Source organism: Chaetodon auriga, chromosome 12 (assembly GCF_051107435.1).
Source record: "Chaetodon auriga isolate fChaAug3 chromosome 12, fChaAug3.hap1, whole genome shotgun sequence".
Lineage (NCBI taxonomy): Eukaryota > Metazoa > Chordata > Actinopteri > Chaetodontiformes > Chaetodontidae > Chaetodon > Chaetodon auriga.
In genome coordinates, this window is record NC_135085.1 from 21,699,307 (window position 1) to 21,722,952 (window position 23,646).

Below are 23,646 nucleotides of genomic sequence, written 5' to 3' on the forward strand. Positions count from 1 at the left end.
ATAGCAAAAACCGGCGGATCCAGTTTTTTTTTTTTTTCTACCTGTGCTGTCGTCCAGGGGAGGGCGTGTCCGCCCCACCTGAGAGCTTGAGATCAGCCTGATGCTGCTTTCAAGTGCTGCTCGGAAACTCCTGTTATTGGTTTCCTCGATCGCTATAAAAACATTAACTCCCAATTCCCAAGGTTCACACTGGAAAAGTGAGAAAATAAAGTGGACTGAGAGCAGACAGAATGCATACTGAACACTCAGAAACACTTATTTGTATACGAACATTGTATATTGTTTGTCATTGTGCTTTTTGGATGTATTTCAGAGTCAGAATCAGCTTTATGGACATGTGTACACATACAGAGATTTAAGTTGGTCTCAGTGTATTTTCACACAGTTACAAGAACAAATTCAATATTCATATGCACACCTATTTCTTCACCTACTTGTACGTACATAATAGTTTATTTTTATCATCCTTGTTGAGCCTTGTTCTCATTTTTATCCATCCATTTCTTTCTTCCTCAATGCTTGAAATATTCTACAACAGTATTATATGATTAATTCTATAATAAAACCAGTAAAATTCAGTGTCCTGTACTGGGTATAGTTTTGTTGACTTAGTGAGTTTTTATTGAACTGGATGTGGCTCATTGTCAATATAACAGAAGCACTTCAGTGCAGATAACAGAGCTGTAAAAGCATTAGCTGATAAGCTGTGTTTACATGTCTGCCCTTGATGTCTCACAGCTGGACAGGGTCTCTCACAGAACTTCCTTAAAACATGTCAAATGGCAAATAAGGTTAACTCTTTGATCTTGGTTTAATCAATTTTTAAATGCGACCATTCACACAAATCTGGCAATAACAAGGCTGTCTCCACCCCTTTTCTAGTACCATGAATATAGATGAAACATTCCGACTTCAATGCAAATCCTGTTCCAGCCTTTGAGGCTGGTCAGATATCTGTGTGTTAAATGTGCTGAAAGTAACAACAACGAACAACAAAATGCTGATGAGAGTAATATTTTAATGTCAAAGAAAAGATAATTTATGGTTCTCGCACCCATTTTTCCACTTCAAGTGTTTCATACTCCACATTTCTATTTCATCCTCTTACAAATAACAGAAATAATTCACCTCATGGGAAGTAACTGATAACATTTTTCAAGCTTAGTTATTTTTTTATACTTGCTTGATACACTTGCAAGTTTTTTGCCGTCTAAATTAAAGGCATGTAAACATGACATTGCAATTATTATGTAGCTCATTATCTCAATAGGTAGTGTAAATATTTCAACTTCTTTTTTAAATGCACTTATTGCATATTCAAAGGCACTGAAGCAAGGAGGCAGCAAACATTCCTGACAATCACAGGTTTGTGTAGCGATGAAGCGCTTTTCTTAACTGCTGAATCTAGTGTGGAATATCCTGAGGATCATTCTTTCCAGGAGAGGAAGAAGAGCGTTCCCTGTCCGTCACCGCAAACCAGTTCGGTGGGTTTTTCAGGGTTCACCTCCAAGTGCACAACAGGTCCTCCACACACAAACATACCCAACTGGAGGAGGAGAGGGAGAGAGCAGAAGGTAACAGTTACTGAAAGACAGTTTAAAATAATGAAAAAATTAAGGCGGACTCTGATGTACCTGCTTCTTGGTGTTTCTGTCCCACAGCTTCACTGTCCGGTCATAGGAGGCCGAGATGATGGTGCGGTCAGTGAGTCTCAGCACACTGATCCTGTCACTGTGAGCCTGCGGATAAAACACCATCATTAAAAAAAATTCAAAGCTTGAAGCGACGCCCAGCTCTTTCTGATGTTCGCTTTCGTTCCTCCATAAGCTGCTGCTTACTGACAAGGCAGGTGATTTTATTTTTCACAGATAAGCTCATCTCTCATGTTGTGTTTCAGAGTGTCTCAGCTCTTACATGTTTTCTGCTGCTCCAGGTGGAAGGCTCAGGAGGCTGAATGAACCACATGTTGCCCTTCGTGTCTCCACACACAACAAAATCTGAAAGAACGTAAAGCACATTGGATAATCACACAATACAGAAAACAAATCAGAAACTGGCACGCACAGACGGAGCAGCAGTTCTAGTACAACCTGATTCAAAAAGGTTGGGACGCTGTGTAAAACGTTAGTAAAAACCGTAGATCTTTAGTACCTCTGTTCACTGTTATGGCAGATATCGTGCTTCCCTTCTTCTCCTCCTCATCGGCCTGTAGACTCATCGAGCTGAAAGCTGAATGTAACACATTTTTGGGGCCCATGGCAAACTGAGGAAGGAGAGGACAGAGGTGTCAATCAACATCTACTGAAACCAAAGCCTGCGGTGCACCACACTTGACGTTTGACTTCATGTGGAATTGAAATGTAGGCGCTGCTTAGAGAGACAAAAAAGCCATTTTTCTTTTAATAAATTAATGTCACAAAAATTTAAACTGGAATGATGAAGAATTGATTTTCTATAAAAAGACAAGCTTATTTAATTGACAATAACATTTTCTTTTCATAAATCTAAGAGCTGAAATGAACACACTGTATTTGTAGTAGTCTTAGATTATTAGCAACAGAATTTGCAAACTCACAATAAAGCTAATCTGAACTTCTCCCACTGATTCGCCCACCAGCCACATGCTTTTCTCATCGTTCGGGATCAAACCCATAATTCGGACTCTTTGCTCCCAACTGCAACAGAGACAATAAATAATCCCACAATCAGTGTACAAAAAACAAATCCAGCAGCATCATATATGCAACTGAGCTGAGCTTCAGAACAAGCATCCGTCTATGAAGTGAAATGACCCGAATTTATCGGTTTCAGCTAACTACAGCAATCATTTAGGGCTAATGTAATCAGGACATGTGACAAACATCAGCAGCATCATTCTAGACAACTCTCTGATCACCTCCATGAATTGATAACTAATAATTAAAGTCATAATAAATTATGCCTCTGTCTCAATTCAACAAGTCAAAACTAAAAGTCACATAAAAATGATGAAAACAACAGTGATTCAGTAAAACTGCGCTGACTGAATTGGTCCACAGAGAACAGCGTGTGGAGTTACTTGGAGACTGTTTGGGACCACTTGTGTTCCTCATTGACCGTGACGGCGAATATTCTCCCATTGCTGGACACACCGAGCAGGATGGAGCAGTAGTTGAGGCGGACCACTGGGGTGTCCACTTTGTAGGTGTTTACCTTCACCAGGCTGGAAGCGACAGAACACAGGAGAGAGCGGGACTGGTCAGTGTGTATGTAATCGAACTGCTCACACAGTATTTCAGGTCTACACGGAAACACCGCTCCTAATCAGCTTATCGCACCTTCTCTTTTACTCAACACACACACATCAGGGACGAGTTTCACGTCAGCTGGTTTCATTTTGGATCATTTGATTACTGTAAGCGATGTTCATCAAGATTTTTTTGTGTATTATTTTAATCGTCTGCTTTTGGGAGGGAGTGCGCGTGCACATGACGCATTGGGCGGTTACAGTGGAGTTGCTACTTTCAGATAATTTAAGCCATGAAAACATCAAAATATTTCCTCATGGGCATGTTTCTTTACTACTTTTTCATATTTAGAACAGAGTGAGGCTGATAACTTTCAGTTTCTATTTGCATTTTTTCCTTCATTCACATTCGTTTGTTGCCTACAAATGAATGCTGGTATCAATAAAAACGTGTTTATTGCTTTATTCTGTTGCTTTCTTGGTAGGGTACTGTAGGTCTGCATGGCAGCTTCGCAGCGGGACTGTTTTGCTGTTGTTTACCTCGCCATGCCGAGTTGTTGATTCCACACCAGCTTCCACACATCAACAGCAGGTTTCATGTAGCTGACAGCAAACTGGCCGTCGGGCATGGAGCAGATCGCTGTGATGCCGCTGTCTGAGGTCTGACGCACACAAACAGACACACCATGTGACTACATAAACACCACACACACGTGTGCGGTACACATCCACTTTCTGGTGCGTGTCTTCACCTGCTTGCAGCCGACCATGTCGTCGTGCTGCCATAACTCGAGGAAACCGGATTCATAACCAACAAGAAGCAAAGCATCTCTGGGAGAGAAGCAGAGAGCTGTGACTGGGCCCTTCTCTGACGGAGGACCCTCTGGAAAGAGAGGACACACAGGTGAACAGGGACACACCACAGATTAACCAATTATGATCTTAATAACCTAACCCTAACTCTTAATAACCTCGAGAAAAAGGCCTTAATAAGTGCTTTATAATGACTAATAATGGGTCAATATGCTACTATATGCATGCTAATAAGTAGCTGGTTCATAGTGAAGATGTTTACCTTTATATAAAGTGTAACCAAGAACATTTTTAGTGTGATCAAAGGCATCACATTCACAAGAAATGAGGATTTTTGTCCCCCTCACTTTTATTACTTAAGGCTGATTTTCTTACATCTCGCTTGCGTCTGTCTAAACTGTGTCCTTTCACTGTCCAGCCACCAGATGAGAGAAGACCTGAGCCGATAAAATGTTGATTCACTCACTTCACTCCCCTCATGCCATAAAGCAATGAGCACGAGTGCTTTCCTGACTTTTCTGCTCTGGATTACGCCTCTCTACCTTAGCTGAGAGGGTTATTGGGGCTGAATGCAGCCTGAAAGGAATACCTGAAGACACCATTCGAGGCCAAAAAAAAGGCACTGCCAAATTTTTTGAGGGTAAAAAAAAAAAAAAGCAAAGCACAGAGCTCTTCAAAGAAAAAGGTACACACACAGCATATCATATCATATAAAGGCAGAATACTAAGTATTACCTATTGTCAATGTCCAGCACCGCAATGAGCGGTCTTCAGAGACAGTGAGGAACTCTGAGAGTCCTTCTTTGGAAACAACTCCAGATATCGCACCGCTGTGACCCTGGAAGGTGCTGTAGTGCTCCACCTGCAGGTAAAATATACAAACACAGATAAATACATAAAGAAAGTGAGACAGGAGACAAAAAAACAGAAAAATAAGTGACGGTGTCCACTTTTACTATGCTTAAAAACCTTTAGGAAGTAATTACAGCTCTGTATCTACATTAGAACTTTAAACCAAAGAAAATGTGTGATTAACACTAAAAAACACGACCAGGACAAAAATGATACACATAAATATGAAGGAAATATTTCACTGAATTGTGAAAAACCCTTTCAAACCACTTTCTTATCTAATTTTGACCGACAGACCTGTAGTGGCTTCCAGAGCTTCACTGAGCCATCATCAGACGCAGTGAGAACAGTCATTTCCTCAGGGTTCACTTCTTTAGTCTTGTCTTAAAAAGCATAAAAAAAGGAACTATTAATATCAAACAAGAAATAAAGAGGAACAGACAAATACAAAGAGTAAGTATGTGTGCACTCCAGGCAGTTCACCTGCGTTTAGTAGGAGAGAGCAGTGGTTGATACGCTGCTCGTGTGCAGCAATGTGGCAGATTTCTGCGCCCTTTTCCTGAGTCCAAACATGCAGCGCTCCCTCTGCACAGCCGGCGATCACATACTGTCCCTGCACACACAAGCACCAAACATCTCGTTCTGTTAGTAGAGAGGGAAACAATGCATGCTGTTTTTTCTCCGATAGATAGATCTGCTCACCACACAGCTGACAGATGTAAGAGGACTCCCCCAGGAGATTTCTCTGAGGCACTGGTCCGTCTGCGGATCCACGACACAAAGCCGTCCATCGACTGAGGTGCTGACCTGCAGCAGAGAAGGGAGGCTTGATGAAGACATGTTTAAGGAAACACAATGGTGCTGTAGATGGCAGAATACAGTGATACGACTCTCAGGTAATAGCTCTGTAACTCAGCTTACTTAAACTTCTATACAACACAAAATGTGATGAGGATTTACCACATAGTCTGGAGTCCAAGCGCAGCTGGTGATCCAGTCTTTGTGGGAGTGAGGTAAAGTCTTGGAGAGGAAAAAAGACTCGCTCACATCCCACACCATCAGGCACTGAAACAAAGACACCTGTCAGTCCTGCGGTACACGGACTGAGCTCACTGGTTCACAGCTTGGGGGTCCCAACCCCCACTAGGAGTCGCCAAAGGACACGATGTAATAATATCAGGAAACTCATCTCGATGCAAAATTGCTTGTTTTACACAAACTTCCTGCAGTTATTGCGCTCTCTAAGTGGGTTAATTGTACAGTTAATCAGCTGTTCTGTGCTGTTATTGTTATGCAATTAATATAATATACAATAAACATAAAATGTGTCACTTTATTAGGAGTCGCCTGTTTACTAAATGATAGGAAAAAGGCTGGGAGCCACCAAGCTGCATTACAGAGATACCTTTCTTCATTCAGTTCAACAGCACCACAAACGACATCCTTCAAACTGATCAGGGAGTTGCATGAAGACACTCTTTGATATCATATACTGTGTCATGTCAACTCAACAGCAAATGTTTTGTATTAATAGTCAGTGTTTGTATCAAAAACAAAATCCTGATACTGTCACAACACTGCAGCACAAACACACCGTACCTGATCTTTTCCGCCAGACAGCAGCAGGTTACCATCGGGGCTGAAGGCCAGACAGGTGACTCCTGCAGTGTGGCCCGTGAGGAGTCCATGAGCGTCAACGTAGGGGTTGAGGGGCAGCTTGTCCAGCCGCCACAGAAAGGTTATCCAGTCATCTAATTCAAGGGAAATACAGAAGGGTGAACACCAAAGAGTTACAAGCAGAAAGTGTCAAGTTTTCAGAAGAGGAGGCTGAAAAAAAAAAAAAACCAGCTTCTCCCTCAGAAACATAAGTACGCTGCCTTTGAAAGCCGTGTTTTTACTTTACCATCTGGAACACTCACCTGTAGCTGTAGCCAGGTATGTGGAGTTTTGTGCCAATGCCATGACGGGGCCTGACTGCACACTGGACAGCCCCAGCATTTCCAGGCCCACCAGCATTCCGTCCTCTCCTTTATTCTTCTTCCAGATCCTCACACGTTTGTCACTTCCTGCAGACAGCAGCAGCTCCGGTTCGGTCTGCTCTGCGTTCTCAACGAGCCACAGCAGGCTCAGCGTGGACACGTCCAGGTCCTCCGAGGCCCAAATCTCCTCAACTACGATCGATTAAAGACCGTTACGACTGTTCACCAGATCTATATTCAAAACACACATTTTGTACAACACTCATACAGAGAAGAGGAAAGAAATAAAAACACACCTGGGTTAAGACTGAAGAGTCTGAGGCCGTCGCCGTGGTACCCCACAGCAACGTAGTCTCCATTGACAGCCACACACAGAGCAGCAGCAGGCTCAGAGGCTACAGACTTTCGTTTCTTCAGAGGAGGCTCCTGCTCGTACTGAAACATCCAATGAGGCAATTGATTTGGAGAGAAATATGAGATATATGTTAAAAAAAACACAGCAGGACAGGATGAAGGTAAGCTGAGCAGCTTGAAGATAACATTTATACACAAGATAAATAAGGAGCTTACTTCATCACTTGTTAATGTGGAGACCGAACGTCCAAGTCCCGCCGACCACAGCTGGAGCTGTTTCACAGAAGGACAAGAAAACAATAATTAGTAATAATTAGGTTAGTAAAGCAGTAAAAGTGCAGTCATTATATTATCATAATCCAGCCACTCTGGCCCGTGGAGCTGTTTAGTTTCTCTGATCCTGGCTCATTGTTTACAGGCAGCGACGCCTCACCCTGTGATCGGAGCCGGCGCTCAGCAGCATGCTGCCTTCTTCCAGGAAGGTGAGGGCATCCGTGGCTCCAGAGTGAGCCTGGAAACATCCCACACAGGTGGAGGTGGGTACTGACCACACCCTGACCTCTCCGGACACAGAGCCAGAGCAGAGCATGGAGGAGGAGGAGGAGGAGAAGGAGAGACTGCGCACTGAGCTCTGGTGACCGGACAGAGGCTGGGGGAACAGACAGAGGACAAACGGTGGTTGTATCTTTAAATAAAACCTGTCAAAACATGGCTGCAAACATTACCCACAATGCAACTCAATCACCAAAATTCAGCTCAATGCCAGTAGTGGCTAATGTATCCTTGAGCTGCTAGCCTCATATCAAGGAGGAAGTGGGCTGCAGTGGTCTGGCTTTTCATTCTTTACAGTTTCAGAATTATTACTTTTATTTTGAAAGAGCGAACATGAAGCTGACTTTAGCTCCCTGTTCCTATGCGACTAACCACTTCCTTGGCCTCTCCTCACGATAACTCACCGGAAGAGTTTCATTCCGGAGCCAGTTCCACACGATCACGTTCCCGTTCCAGCAACCAACAGCCAGCAGGTGATCCTCGGGGTGAAAGGTCACACAGTTTAAAGGGCTGGAGCTGGGCAGGGCCGCGACCTCGTGACCTTTAGTCGAGGACCACACCTGACAGCGGAAGATCATTCGGTCAGCATTAGTAAGGAAGGTTACTGTTGACTGATTCAGTGATGTGTACAAGTGAATAACAGCTGACAGCATAATTTATAGCGACATATATTCAGATATTTAAAATCACACAGAATAAGAGAAAGAGAAATGCAGAAACTCAAACATCAGGAAACAATTCTGCAAATGAAAATATAATGTTGAGACTAACCTTCAGCATGGAGTCTAGAGACACGGTGGCAAGGTGCTTCCTGTCTGACGTGATATCGCTCGCTGTTATCGCATTAGTGTGGGCATCAATAACAGCAGTCCTGCAAGGAGCATGAGTGAATGCAAACATCATTAGTCTGTGCTGCATCTGAGGAATGTGAAGATTTGTGCACTCTGAGGCATTTTATCCCTCCAACCCTCCTCTGACCTGCAGCCATTCTCGATGTCCCAGATCTCTATTCGTCCATCGAAGGAGGTGGTAGCAAGACGTCCATCCTTAAGAAAGACACAGCTCGAGATGCCATCGCAGCTGCTCACCAGCGACTTCACTTCCTGTTCACAGCCACGAGAGCGTTGATATTAGAACTTTTTTCCAATGTCAAAACTGAAGAGTAATTTAAACATTGTGCAGACATAAAAACTGGTTTCTACTCTGTTTTCTATGTGTGTCCATGTGCATAAAAAAAGACTAGACAAGGAAAGTATGACCGTGAGTGCAGTGCTGCAGCACAGAAGAAAGCATGAGGTCGGGGTAGAGGAGAACTCTGATTACTGAACATTTACAAACAGTCACTACGGTCTGCGTACAGTAAACATGTTGCAGATTTTCTGTGCGACACGACGAGGAAATAAAAGTACATTTATACTGGAAACTTTGCTCATACCTGTCCAGTCTGCATGTTGATGAAATACAGTGTTCCCTGTCCAGTGCCAACTACCATCAGCTTTTCATCCAAGCTCACAACCAAACAGGTCGGCTCAGAGGCGAAGGTTGACACCAGCTTGCTGCGATGAAACACACAAGGCCATTAACATATTCCTATTTATCAATATTAAGCTAAAAAGGCAAAGAATAAATCATTCTCAGTCCCAAATAGTGGATTTGGACAGAACATCTAACAAACTTCTTGTACACCACTTTGCAGACAACCTGCTTACCTGCTCTCCTGAGGGGGCTGATTGTAACTGTTAAGCAATTCAAATACCCGAACCCCTCCTTCTACAACCAGGTCTTGTGCCCAGGTGTGAGCAGCGGTCCAAGGAGGCTCGTTGAGGGCTTGCTGAATGAAAAGAGCCGGCCATGAAGAGAGCAGGAGAGCGTGACGCTGCAGGAAACTCTGGCAGTCCTTGAGATCAGCATGGAAGCCAACTGAGAGCACAAAGAGAAACGTGTATGAAGAAGGAATAAAACACTGTTGTTTGAGGGAAAACATGTAAAGGATTAAAGGGAGAACCATCTAAAAAATGACAAACTATTGTTGTGCATGCTCACCGTACAAGCTGTAGGCCTCCAGGAGCTGGTGTAGGAGGCCGTGGCGCACATTAGCATACAGGAAGTAGTAGTTGGAGAGCAGGGACTGAAGCGCCTCCTGCTGGCCACTCTGACTCTGAACAAAGCCAAATAAAGGAGTTGAAGTCTAAAGTTAATATCATGAATAAGTGTTGTTCTCTGGAGGATTCCTTTGACAAGGATGTAAAAGAAGCATTTCATTTGGCCCTAAACAATATTCAAACACATTCAAGAGCTTGACAAACACGTTTTAATGTGATTATATTGGAAGGAAAAACTTCCAACAATTCTGTCTGTGCTGACGGACGTGTAGGACGTGATAAGGAACCAGAAAGTGAGAGTAGGTAGGCGAGATTTAATTAAAACTTCAATTGAGTCATACCTGATGAGGGTCGAGGAAACTGAACCTTTTGATTAAATAAAGCGAGTACACGTGAAGGTCAGTGTGCAGCTGATTGCTTCTCTATTGCAAAGTTTTTTAAGAACTGACAGATGAGAGTTTATTGGTGAATTTGTATAGTTTGTACCTTTAAGTACTGTTGCTCATGTTGTGTCGCTTTTATGTTATGTGTGATGACGGGAGATAACTGACCAGGTTGGAGGGCAGGTGCTTGACAGAGTTGGCCTCACAGTGAAGGAAGGTATCTGTGCCCTGCTGGTCAGCAAGGGCCCACAGATGAGCTGTATGAAGAGACAGCACAGTGATACAAGACTAGTTAAAATATATACGGTGACCAATACTGACTTAGGTTGTATTGAAACAGACCGCGTGTACTTTACCTGCTAGTACAAGGTGAGCTCTGGTTCTGTCACTCTCTGCTGGAAGGAGGAAGTCCTCAAAGGCCTTCCTCACCTCCAGATTGGTTAGAACCAGCAAGTCATCAGTGTTGTGGCAATGAGACAGACCAATCAGGCTGCGGAAAAGGATCCAATTAGATTAAATAACGCTTTCTGCTTTAGGATTGTTGTCCATAATTTTACGTTAAATCTAAACAGGATGTTTTCTCCATACTGTGTATCCCTCAAACATGGAGGAAATCTAAAAGCACACAATTAGTATGGAACTAAAGTCAGCTGGGGGAGATTACTGCCCCACATAATGGGATTTTCCCCATTTTAATACCTTTTTAAATTCTGAACTATACGAGTGAAAGTTGCCATGGGAATGCGTGCTTCCGGCTTCCTGGACAGATGCAGTACTTCCTGCCATGTGACCTGAGCGTCCCTTGAGGAGAGGTCACTGCACGTGTTCAGTACAGAGTACAAGTCTCTCTCCCGCAGGCCTGTCGACCAAGAGGAGAAAATGCTGAGACAACCGAAGACGATGTTGTTTGATAACATCCCTTTCCTTCGTCCTCTGTGTTGCATTAGCTGTTGAATTACCATATCTAGCCCTCCAGAAAGTTTAAAAACAATGCTCAAACTTATATAAAACTTCTTACCTGCGGTGCTGACAGTGAGTGCTGCCAGGGCCCAGCGGAGTCCCAGCATGCCTCTGTGCTGTGAGCAGAGTTTGTTCAGGCTGTATTGCACCAACTGGCCCAGAGAATGAGGCAGCTCCTGGAGGCTCTCCTTCAACTAAGACACAAGAGGACATTATAATCATTGCTTCTATCAACACGTTGACAGTCATGTGCATGCACCAGTTAAACTTCAGGGTGATCAAATTATTTCAATGAGATGTTGAAGATTAGCGGCATTTGCCAGCATCATTGTGTCAAAATGTGTCCAGTAGTTTGGTTTGTGATCGAACACCTGCAAAACTGAGGCATTCCCATCAGCCTCAGCTATGCTTTGCATACAGTGCTAATTAGGTAATGTCAGCATGCTAACAGGCTATACCTGCTAAACATCATCATACAACCCTGACTCAGAACAAGGTGGGACACTGTGAAAATAAAAACAGAATGCAATCATTTACTAATTAACTGGGCTGTACTATCATTATCACGAGTGTGTTAGCAGGCTAATGTGAGCATGGGTTCCTGTCAGCGTCCACCCAACACGCAGCACTGCTGCAGCTGACACTGCAAAAACAACCAGCAATATCATTGTGGAAGTGACTTAAGAAGGGATATCAAACCTTGTCAAAGGTTGCGAAGTTCCTCAGGTCTTCACAGGCCAGGTGCAGGTACAGAGGACTCACTGCTCCCTTATTCATTATCAGCGTCTGGAGCTGGACAAGCAGACAGTATAGTTTTAGGATAAAAGACGAATTCAACACCGTGATGACTACAGAGCAAAACACATATGAGAAGAACCTGGTTGTTGAACGCAGAGTCGCTGAGTTTCTTCCCGAACTCGTCGAGTCCCTTCTGAACTATCTCCTTCCGGTCTTGCATGGTGAGCTGTCCCAGTGAAAACAGGACAGTACTCCTCTTCCTGGCCAAGGTTTGTAACAGCTGCGCTTTGGATGTGACGCTCACTACCAAACAAACACCCTGACAAGAAAAAGAGAATCTCAGTTTTACTGTTGCAGAGAAATCCCTAAAAATTCAACCATAATACACATACTTTTAAGCGAATCTGTTGTTCTGCATTCAAACCATGCACTTTGCCATGCCAGGACCTCACCTCAGGTGTGTGTTCTCCCTATGCGGGTTACTGACCTGTGGAAGCTGCTCTGGTATCCAGTCACAGCTGAGCTGACCTCTGCTGTCTCGGACAAGATCCACCCCATCAACCAGCAGCACCAGAGGCTTTTTCTTCACGTCGCTCAAACTGGAGTGAAACTCTAACAGCAAATCTCTGTGATCACAAGTAATTACAGGAAAGGGAATCAGGACTGAGTGTACAGATAAAATGACGTTCCTGTAAATCTGAACTATTGTAATGATTCAAACTCAAACGCTACTTGTAAGAAAGGGGAAGAGGCGATTCCTCCTCAGTATCTTTCATCTTCCTCAGCCACTGAACCAGGCATCGAAGCAGGTTTTCCACAGAGTGTGCTGATTGGCTGGCAGCTGTAGTGTAGGAGATGACATCACAGATGAGGTTCGTCTTGGATTTAACTCCAGTCCTGAGTGCGTCTGTAAAAGCGGCCTGTATGGAGAGATAAATATGTTTCCCACTCGCTCATGTTTTACACACTTTCTTGCGCAAAAGAGCTAAAACTTCTCTGCTTCCAGCTTCTCCAATGTGAGGATTTGCCATTTTTTTGGTTTAATATCATCGGAAATTGAATTTTTGCTTTCTGGTCTCAAAATTAGACATTTTAAGATGTCATCTGAGAAACTGATACAAGTAGCTTTTAACAATTTATTGACATTTCCAAGAGAGCAAATGACTGATCAACTAAAGCAGAAACTACTGGCAGATAAATTAATGTAATGATAATAAAATAGAAATTTACCATGAAGACAGTTTTTCCCTCTCCAGGTCCTCCCTCCACCACCATCATCCCTCCTTTGGTCTGGCTCTGCTCCACAATCGCGACCGCCCCGGCCATCACCTTCGCCCTGCCGAAGAACTGCCTCTGCAGCGCCCCCTGCTGCACCTCCTGCTCAGTCACGTTAGACACAGCCTCGGCCTCCTCGTCCTCCTTCAATGTGGAGAATAAAGTGATGTTCATTCATAATCTACTGTTTGTCAGCTATGTCGGCAGTTCCTGTCATTTTAGTGTTTTCAAGCATTGGTGGAAAGTAACTAAGTACATTTACTCAAGCGCAGTAGAATTTTGAGTATTTGTATTCTAGGTCATCTGCTGTATCTAAACTTCTACTCCACCACACTCAAATATTGTATAAATAAAATACTGATATCTATCAAATACTTTCATGCTTTTGTTAAAATTTTGAATGCAGGACTTTAACTTGTAAAGGAGTATTTTTGACGTGTGGTATTGCTATGTTTTTCTTCAGTACATGATTTCCATACTTCTTCCACCACATAGCTAAGTTTGGTTAATGAGGTTAATGGTTATTGATTGAAACTTCAGCGTAACTAACCTCCACAAACTGCTTTTCTAAAGCCGTCCACAGGTCGTCCAGCACGGCTTTGCCAAAGTCCTCCAGGTTTTTCAGATATGGTTTCCCATCCACAACGCCCCCCCAGGTACACGGGTAACTGTGGCAGAAACACAGACAAGAAGCCTCAGCTAAGGCACTTAGTCACATATGAGCAGAAGAAAAAAGATGGATTCACGCCTGCAGTCTGAGAACAGCGAAAGTGTAGTGGACTACTGTTTCAGTGCCAGAGCTTCAGTGAAGGAGGATCATGACCACGAGGACTCACTTTTCAGTGACCTTGACTTCGCTGGTCCGGATCATTGTCTTCAGAGAGGCCATTTTAGACTCAGCTTCCTTTGATTCAGCAGCAAAGTGGGACTTCCAAGACACTGGAACTGATCTGAGGAGGACAGTGAAATTAAAACCTCAAATACCAGCAAACTGTTTGAATTGCCAACTTATGGAATCACAAATACTTTACAAAAACCTCATCTAAACGTTATGGGACGAATTTGAAGGAGTTAGTAATATATTTAAATGACTCATTCATTCAAACTTAGAATGCATAAAGAGAAAACTTCATGTGAGCACGTATGGCGTACTTGATGACGTTTGGGTCCCTGAAGTAGCAGAACATTCGCTGGTGCGCTGTGTCGGGGTAAAGAGCCTGGAACTGACGGATCTCCAGCTCGGTGATGGACAGGCCTGCCGGCGCCGAGGCCAGCTGCACACAAATTATACTTCTGTCAGTACTCTGAAGAATATTTCAAATTCAAACTCACATTTTTATTCATCATTTCTTCTCATTTTAAGTTATTAAAAACAGTTTGAATTTATTTCCCTGTATCACAAAATCACCTAAATACCTGTTCATCATCAACAATGACGGAACAGTTACTTCACCGGTCGCTGAAATTTCTACCTTTAAATAACAATTTTTCCTACTTTTACTTGTATTTCCCCTCATTTTCAACTGGTCTATGATGCAACAGCTAACTAGTTTCACGAGGCATTTCAGCGATGGTCGCTGGTTGAGATCTGTAAATATCAGATTATTTAATGTCCCTTTAGGATTGTGATCAATTCATTTCTCTTTCGTTAATCATCTTGAATAAAGCGTCAGTACTTCATTTATATATCTAAGCGGCAGTGAGTACATTGTGTACACAGCTCTACTTATTAATTAATTCTGCTTCATGGTGTCAGGTCTTACCCAGCTGTGCTGCGGCAGGTCAGGGAGGGCAGGTTTGGGGGTCACCAGGCCGTACCTCTCCCCAAGGATTCCCACCAGCATCTGGCTGCGACACACCTCTGACAGGCACAGCTCGGCGGCCCGCCCCGACTCCTCCTCCGTCACGCCCCAACGCAGCTCCACCTCCTGCAGGTAGAGGCAGTGTGACGCAGCGCGACGCCGCAGCTCCGGGAACACGCTCTGCACCAGGATGTCGCGCTCGGCGTGCATGTCTCTGAAGGTGGAGGAGATGAACACGCGTACGCCTCGCCACCTGAGGGCAGAGAAAGGCGTTGAGGAAAAGGCAGGAAAAACTATTCTTGGACAGAAGATCTTCAAGTTATAAAACTGCCCAGAACTGCTTCTTTGACAGAAAAATGACCTTAACTTAGGGCTGGCTGGTATTGGCTCAACATTGCTGGTGGCCTGAGGGGCTTTGGCTCCCTCTGGTGGTGGGATGTTGTACAGTTTGTCTAAGTGCTCCACATGGTCCAGCAGCCTGGATGATCCTCGTTCTGCCACAAACCTGGTACACAGTCAAAGGAACAGTTACAGATTGTGGGATATATAGCAGCTGGTATTTAGCATAGAGACTGGAAACAGAGCCTTCAGTCTTTGTGCTTCATATTTGACAGACGGATACAAGCAGGCAAATAAGCACATTTCCCAAAATGTTGAATTCTTTGAAACAATAAATAAGTAAGTTCCTCCCATTATCAATACAACATATCATAAACAGAAAGCCAAGGTTTGTTTTCAAGCAGGCTTTTCTTCCATTTCTACAACTCATTAAAATGTGTTTTTTGGATTAAAACAAGCTAGCAGACATTTTACCTCAGCATTTGTTCAGTGAAGCCTGACAGTTGCACACAGTTGCTGTCAGGGAGGTACTCTGGCTCTCTGTGAGACAACAACACATGCATTCAGGATAAGTTAGAAACAAGAAGGGAAACAGAAACCAGCTACGTGCCTGTCTATGCTGAAAGAGTGTTGTGTTTAATGTTTAAGTTCGTCAGTCACTGTGATTGGTCTGAGTGCAACCTGAGCTTCCCAATACAAGGTACAATGCAAGGTGTAGCAGTAATGGCGGCTGCAGCAGTGGACTGAAGCATTACCGCATAGACAGGAAGATTTGCACGGTGAGGACTTTGTTGTTGACGTCCTGCCTGTAGTTGTTGATGACCCAATCGATATCACCACCAATCCAGTTGTCAGTCATCACGATGATATTGTCCACCTGAGACACAATAGCGTGTGAGGTCAAGATGTCAGGGAGGCATGTTCTGCTGCAGTGGTTCTCAACGTTTTTTTCTTTGAATCACCGTCACCTTTGAACTGCAGTCTTTTGTTGACATTAACTGGTCGTTAACTGTTAATTTCAGTTTCATTTCAGCTGCTACTTTCTCCTAACAGCTTCCTCTTTTGCAGACTCATTTGTCTGATGAATGTGCAAGACTGAGCTGCAAGCCAGTCCCATTTGGAGTTTCATATCTATTAAAATTGTTTTTAAAAAACTCAAGCAGCACCTCCTTAATACCACTTAGAATTCATGGCTAACTCTAAAACATCTAAACATACTTGGTGCTTCTTTTTAGCCACTTTCACCACAGATGCATTTATCATACAAAATGATGGCATAACTATTTTATTTCTTTTGAAAAATAACTTTTCCCCAAAAGCCTTTGATCTCACTCTGTTATAATCACAAAACTAAGAATAATCAGCCAAGCCTAACAACATAAACTACATATGTACAAATAAACTTGCCTTGTGTTTCTTGGGGAACATTGTGGAGAGGGGATTTCTGTCTTCATATGGCATGTTGTCATTTGCCTGTGGAAGAGAAGGATTCATTATTAAAGGAAAAAACGAACCTCCTTCAAAACACACTTCTCCTGTTATTCTACAATGCAGAAATATAATTCAGCTGGACAAAGCCTTCACTTCTGTGTAATCGCTGAAAAGCCCTGACCTTTACGTGCTTAATCACCGTCCGGACGTTATCCAGGAGGACATCAGACTTCAGCTTGATTTCTTGACTGTGATTCCAATCAACTAAGAAGAGCTGCAAGTCCTCGGCACTGCTGCCAATCATCAGAGAGAGCAAAGCTGCCACCTCCATCGACTGAGAGCGTGTGAAAATGGGGAGAGGTGAGTTAAAAGCAATGCAGTTAATTAGCCCTTTTTAAAGTGAATCAGAAAACTCTGATGTCCTTTGTGTTTTTGCTAATCAGAAGAAAGCAGGCCCATACGGAGGGAGTGAGCTTTTCGTCCTCATTCTTCTTCCTCCGTCTCCTCCTGGACTCCTCGCCTTCCTCCTCCTCCTCCTCCTCCTCCTCATTTTTTTGCTCGGGGTCCGGTGGCAGGCAGAAGTCCTGTTTTGAGGGAAGGTTGTCCCTTATGTTACTGGAGAGCAGGATAACGGTGCGTCCAGGAAGCGGGGGAATGTTGTACCGACAGGACATCTGCACCGCCGTCTCCAGGGCTTTGCGGTAGCGGTCCAACAGAGCGACCGTGTACTGCCTCTGACTGAATGTACAGACACAGAAACACTTATGTATACTTTATAGTAGCACACACAGCGTTTATCTAAAATGCAATAAATCTAAAGAATATCAGACATACTTGGCCTTTATGAGCTCGGCCTTCTTCATTCGGTACAGTCGATAGACAAACGGCACCCCAAGCGCCACCCTGATCCTTTTCCGTGGAGTGGTATCCCAGTCCAGACGCTTGAAGCGCCTGCTCTTGGGAATCTTTTGCAGGATGCCCTTCAGGATGTCTTTAACAGGGGGGAGCGCTTGCTCTGATGCTGAAGCTGGAGGACAGAGGAGCAAAGAGGAGGTACTGACAAGGTTTGGCTGAAATGTTTGTATGTCAACATACTTTGGTTTCATATTGAAAGCTGGTCAACCATATGAAACACTGCCAACATTAAAGGACGAGGCTGGCGTCATTCTGCATTTTTCATATCGTCAATAATTCCCAAGAAAGGACTAAAAACCAACGTCTCTCAATGATTTCTGACTCTCCCTCTCTGACTGTGGTACTCAGGTTCGAGCCCACTTCATCTCACTTTTATACTTTTGAATTTTTTGTTCTTCATTTAAAAAACCCCCTTCATGCTCAGACTCTCTGCCTGTTTCCAAACACTAAATAAGTCGAGCGTGTTAAAAATGAGCTGTGCCTAAAAGAGGAGTTTCTGTGATACGTCCACAGTTTTAGTGCAGCTTGATGAATATGAATCTCACCCAAAGTCTGAAGCTGCATGATGACTTTGTAGGCAGCGAGGAATCTGAAGGGAAACTGTCGGCTCTGAATAACAGCTTTCTGTAAGCACATCACAAACACAAGAGAGCGCTTAATAACCTTCACCATCACAGTTCAATAACAAAAAAAACATGACAACACGCTAAACTAAGGTACACATACTCACCATCAATATGCATGCTACTAAGCAAATAGTTAATGGTGAATATGTGTACCTTAATATTTATGTTACCCAACCAGGTGATGAACAGAAACCTTGCTCATCCTCTGATGAAAAAGCTGTATCAGCATTTTCAAACTAAGGCTTTAGTGCACGCTTCGCTGCTGAGTCGCACCTTATCGGTCAGCCTGCTGAGGATCTTCTTGTGATGAGCCTCACTGATGCCCGTCACGATCATGTTCCTCAGGTTCCTCAGCATGGCCATGAATGGAAGAGACTTATTGTCTGCACAGGAGAGACAACATTCATTGTTATGTGTGATCATGGACGTGTTTATGTGTAAATCTAAGGAGTGTCTGAGTTTCCCTGCATAAATGAAAGGAAGAGCTTGACATCTCGGAAAGACTTTCACAAAATCTCTGTCTGCGTGTGCTCAGCAGACCTATGAGCTTCTCCCAGGTGGCGGCCTTGTTGCCCTCCAGACTGACCAGCCGTTCCCACGTCTCCGGCTCTTTGAGCTTCATTCGCTGGCCGGCTCGCTCCCTTTCCCACGTGCCCTTCAGTCCACTGCAGCTGAACGCCTTCAGGTCAGCGGGATACCTGGGACCAACACATTTTAAAACGGGAGCAGGACAAACCCAGAGACAGTCCAGAGGTAAGTTACTTGCCTCTTCTGTAAAAGAGAATCCAACCGAAGCCTTTTCTCCTTATTCTCTCCTCCTCTGTCGACTTTTTTGTCTTCACATAGCCGAAACAATAAATGAATAAAGTGCTGAAGGACAATAAATGCTCTGTTTCTTCTAAATAACTTGCTTTAAGTTGGTCAAAAAAGGAGCCTGTAATAAAGAGATTATAGCTCTTGTACAGGTAATTTCCCTAAAATTTGCATTTGTAAGATATTTTATGCAGTATATACAAAAGATAAAGTATCTTTACACTTCCTAGAAACAGAGCACGTGATATAAAACTGAATTTCCACTAACACTTTATTTGAACTCCTATACCTATTTAGCATTTAAAAACAGATATGATCGTTTAATACCTGGTTTATAACTCACTATAATGTAGCTGTAAGTGTATATGAGGTCTTTTTAGATGGTAATTTATGTAGCTGGCCAGAACTTTAACTCCTCCTGTGTGATGGCTTCATGGTTTATAAACAGATAATGAATGACAGTATAATTTAACACATTTGTCGTTATATAAAATGTCTTCAAAGGAGAAAATGTTTATGATACTGTACATTAATAAACGCTTAAATTGTCCTTATATGTGCTCGGAACTACATCATGATGTGCTATGAAGAAATAAATGGGGAGTTATGGAGTAAACTGGATGACACACAGCAGGTGAATGTTAATTATGGGATGGCTCTGCGTGAAAAATACTGAAGACCAACTAAATTGTGTTTGTGTGGCTTACTTTCTTCCCAGGATGGCCATAACGTGTTCAGCCGGTTCTTTAATGTGAAGCCTCCGGATCATCTTCTTCATGCTGAACTCACTCTGCTTTTTATTCACCACCACTTTGTTGTCCTCCAACTGCAACTGCGCACACACACACATGCACACACACACACACACACACACACACACACACATATAAAACAAGTCTGCTTAAGAAAAAGTGCAATGAATATAAAATATATATACTTCATATATTTTAACTTAATTAGTGACACGAGAGAATATTACTGTGCATTCACTTACAAACTTGGTCAGAATAGATGCATCTGATCTGAGCAAGTTGGCCCACTTTTTCAGCAGTTGACTGTTTATTTTCTGGAAAGAAAGAAAGTGTACACAGATCAAAGCATGGAGCGATCAACAAACAGCCCAGTGTTCATTTCAAGAAGTGAGTTCGTTGTACTAAAATAGAAACCGCACAAAGTTTCGGTGCATTTTCAGTCGAGGCGGTTAACAGTGTGTGGGTTTTGTTTTTACCACAGTGGAAATAATAAAGCAAGAGTCACTCTGATCACCAATACTGACAAAGAGTTTTCTGTCTGGACTGTAATATTTCAGATTATTTTGTCTAAGCGGTCTAAACTTTAACACTGAACCAAATACTTGCTCCCGTACCTTGGCTTTGCGCCTGTTGCGGCTGTGTTTGCAGCGGTGTTTGCGCGTGTTGTATTTTGCTAGCTGATACTCGTTGAACTGCTTGAACTTGTCAGCCATTGCCTTCTTCAGGCACATTGGCAGGGAGTGGCTGAAACACTGGAAACAGAAAAACACTGTTAAGACTGGACATACATATATCCAGATTCCACCGGGCAGCAGACACTCGCTGAGACTTACTGTGCTATAGATTCTGACGACTTCCAGCCAATCAGAGGGCAGCTGCACAGCGGTGCAGAAGTATCTGCGGACATGCGGTTTGGTGGAGGGCTGATTGGCAGCCAGTGCCAGTAAAAAGTTTGCTGTGATGCGGATGTTCAACTGCTGTCGAGTGTAAACTGCCACCTGGATAGTAAAGAAAAGGAAAAGCACACTGTTTGTGACTGACAGAAATGATGTCATAACGTGTACGGCCTGTGTGCTTTGATTATTTTGTGCCAACTTAAGATGGTCATGTTTCAGTAACTGATCAGAAAATGAATTGTGCTCTGGCAAAAAAGAAGCCAATACAGCAATGAGCTGTGTTCAGAGAACATCATCATATTGTGAATGAGCTGGTAAAAAAGGCACATCACACGAAGGATAAAACATGTTGCAAATGAAAAATAAAATGAAAATTTGGTTCTTCATGACAATCCAGATCAAAAACTGACAGTTAACCACCCAATAATCACACTGGAAGCTCTGTGGCAATGCAGAGGCAAACCACACCTGATGTTTCCTGCATTAAACCAAAACGTTTCTCTGGAATGTCAAATGTAAAAAGACATTATGGGACATGCCATTCCTAACAACTGTGCTCTGATGGACCTCAGAAACACAGAGGAGGCTTTACATGGAGATGCCAGCAGAAAAGCTCCAGTAGAACAAGAAACTGGTGTAAAACTTATGACTCAGGAAAAGAGCAATGATTTAATGATCTGGATTGTTCTTCTTCATTGGTTGACCGTGATAACAGCATGATGAAGTCCCAGTCGGGTTGAAACATTCCACAAACCATTTCAAAGTTAAAATGAAAGTTCAGGAGCTACAGACTAGTTTGGGATACAAATGCCTTCAGATATCTACCCTGGCACACACCAAGCCCCCCCACACAGACCGACATACACACCTTGAGAAGAAACTGTGGGTCATGGACAGAAACGTCCTTTGCCAGGTTTGTGATCCTGGTCCAGATGCTGTTCTCTGAGTCCCAGTCCTTCTCGCCTGGAGGTGTGCTCTTATTGACCAGGGAGCAACACACGGCGTTAAGCAGGAGATACTGAGGAACAGACAGAAAGACAGTTCAGTTCACAGCTCAGAGGACTTCAGGTCATTTTAACCAACATGTAAAATAAGCACGCAGGAATATAATTTGGTAGCTTTGCTGCAAAGACATGCTAAACTTGCAAAGACCAAAAACAGAGGACACTTCTCTGACGCACACACAGTACACAGTGTAAAATATTTTTCCCACCTTTTTTTCTTTCAGCTCCTCTTCAATCTTATCATCACTTCTCACAACCTCAGCGAATTCCTCCTGTCTGACCACCACAGCTTGCTCGAGTTCCAGGGTGCCCAACTCTGTTTTCAGGCCAGCTAATTCCATGGCTGTCCCAGCATCCTCCCCCTCCTCCTCTTCAGACAAACCATCATCTTCCTCAGAAAGCGTCTGATGCACAAGAAATGACATTAAAACGGTAATGCTGCAAAATGGGATGCACTAAAAATAATGCTTGTCAAATAAGAGTGCATTAGCTGCCAAGGTAACAGAACATTTCATCTACCACACTTGTTTCTTCAAGACAAGACTGCGTCGCTTCGGATGCTTCCTCTCTGCCTTCGGCTTCTCCATCATCCCTCTTCTCTTCTTCACCCAGACCATGTAGGAATGAAGGAGGATGAGCAAAGCGATTGAGCAGAGCACCGCTGGCCAGGGACGTGGAGAGCAGAGAGCCACTGGGAACAGAGGTCAGGGAAAAGGAGAGAGTCGAATGGCTACCTAGGAGCTTGTTCTCAGTGCTGAGGAGAGGAGAGGTGAAAGAAGGCGAGAAGGAGGAGGCGGAGAGGAGGGAGGATGAGGTGGAGGACAGGCTGGAGGGCTGAAGCGAGGGACAAGAGGGAGGTTGGGCAGGAAAGTTAAAGAGCAGAGAGGAGGGCTGAGACATCAGCGTGGAGGTCTGAACCAAGAACTTATTCTCCAGACTCGGAGGAGCGTAGTTGGAGGTCAGGCTTCTCCCACATGAGGCCTGCTGCTGCTCTCCTTGGCCCACACTTGTGTGCTGCAAAGTCAGCGCCCTCATCTCTGTGGAAAAACACATCAATCACAGGGTCAAAGCCACATCTCTGTCACAAACACAACACCTCACAATCCTGGACAGCATTAAGTATTGAGCCAAGCAGTTCAGCAGCATTTTTTCTGCTGCTTGAACAAGCATTGGACTCCTGTCGTTAAGGGCATGTTGCTTAATTGAAAGCATCCATAAAAAGGGAACAAAGTCTGGAAACAGACGCTCAGACTTTTCACGGTTTCAGTTGGCAGCAGGAGCACCACAATGCACAGATATAATGCAAAACAGTAGTAAAATATAATGACAATCAGGGAACCCAACACAGTAGTAGACCAAATCAAACGACAGAAATGATTAAATCAATGCAAAGAAGTTTTTTTTGTTCTACTGCAAGCTTTCTTTCTTCGTGCTTTTAATATCACAGCTACAATATCCAGACAGCCGCTAGATGTATCTGTCACACAGCATAAACTGAAAGAGTCGACACTGAACAGCAGTGCACTTGTTTCCTGGTAGTCTAATTATTTGCAATGACTCAAGAGTTTGTGTAGGTGTGGTTGTTAGCTGTGAACAACCTGAACTGACGCAGTAAACTCACCGCAAACACCACAATTTAAAGCCCACGGACGGAGCGCCGGCTCTGCACAGACGGGTCCTCTGGTGTGCAACGTTAATGTTTGATGTGCTGCAGTTTTACCATCAATTTCTGACGCCTTTCCAAGGAGCTCAGTGTGGCCGCTGGTTTACAGTAAATTTCCTCATTCGACCAGCTGCTCGGCTGCTCCATTGAGAGCTCTGATTGGTCAGTATT

At 43.6% G+C, this 23,646-nt stretch overlaps 1 protein-coding gene across 2 annotated transcripts; it reads right to left on the bottom strand.

The window, feature by feature from the left end:
- Positions 1-998: 998 nt before the first annotated feature.
- Positions 999-23,587, bottom strand: tep1 (telomerase-associated protein 1). 2 transcript variants are annotated; one of them, XM_076745854.1, is made up of 55 exons: positions 23,434-23,587; positions 22,332-22,849; positions 22,022-22,216; positions 21,677-21,826; positions 20,746-20,910; positions 20,527-20,664; positions 20,155-20,226; positions 19,868-19,992; positions 18,888-19,045; positions 18,621-18,730; positions 18,267-18,345; positions 17,641-17,833; positions 17,268-17,544; positions 16,988-17,140; positions 16,783-16,848; positions 16,131-16,252; positions 15,850-15,915; positions 15,404-15,541; positions 14,998-15,289; positions 14,387-14,508; positions 14,071-14,184; positions 13,785-13,902; positions 13,190-13,378; positions 12,692-12,879; positions 12,447-12,585; positions 12,099-12,278; positions 11,921-12,013; positions 11,280-11,415; positions 10,961-11,120; positions 10,618-10,751; positions 10,430-10,518; positions 9,820-9,934; positions 9,486-9,696; positions 9,212-9,332; positions 8,755-8,879; positions 8,548-8,647; positions 8,181-8,336; positions 7,658-7,873; positions 7,441-7,497; positions 7,167-7,305; positions 6,811-7,062; positions 6,491-6,642; positions 5,852-5,956; positions 5,594-5,698; positions 5,375-5,504; positions 5,189-5,274; positions 4,775-4,901; positions 3,979-4,109; positions 3,767-3,888; positions 3,059-3,202; positions 2,576-2,675; positions 2,152-2,263; positions 1,915-1,997; positions 1,635-1,739; positions 999-1,546 (listed from the first exon to the last, which is right to left on the bottom strand). In XM_076745854.1, exons 2-55 carry the CDS (start codon positions 22,845-22,847, stop codon positions 1,427-1,429), a joined length of 7,791 nt encoding a protein of 2,596 aa, XP_076601969.1. In that variant the 5' UTR covers positions 22,848-22,849; positions 23,434-23,587; the 3' UTR covers positions 999-1,426. The 2 variants fall into 2 exon arrangements, with proteins under 2 accessions (XP_076601969.1, XP_076601967.1); XM_076745852.1 differs by having other exon boundaries at positions 15,398-15,541.
- Positions 23,588-23,646: the final 59 nt, after the last annotated feature.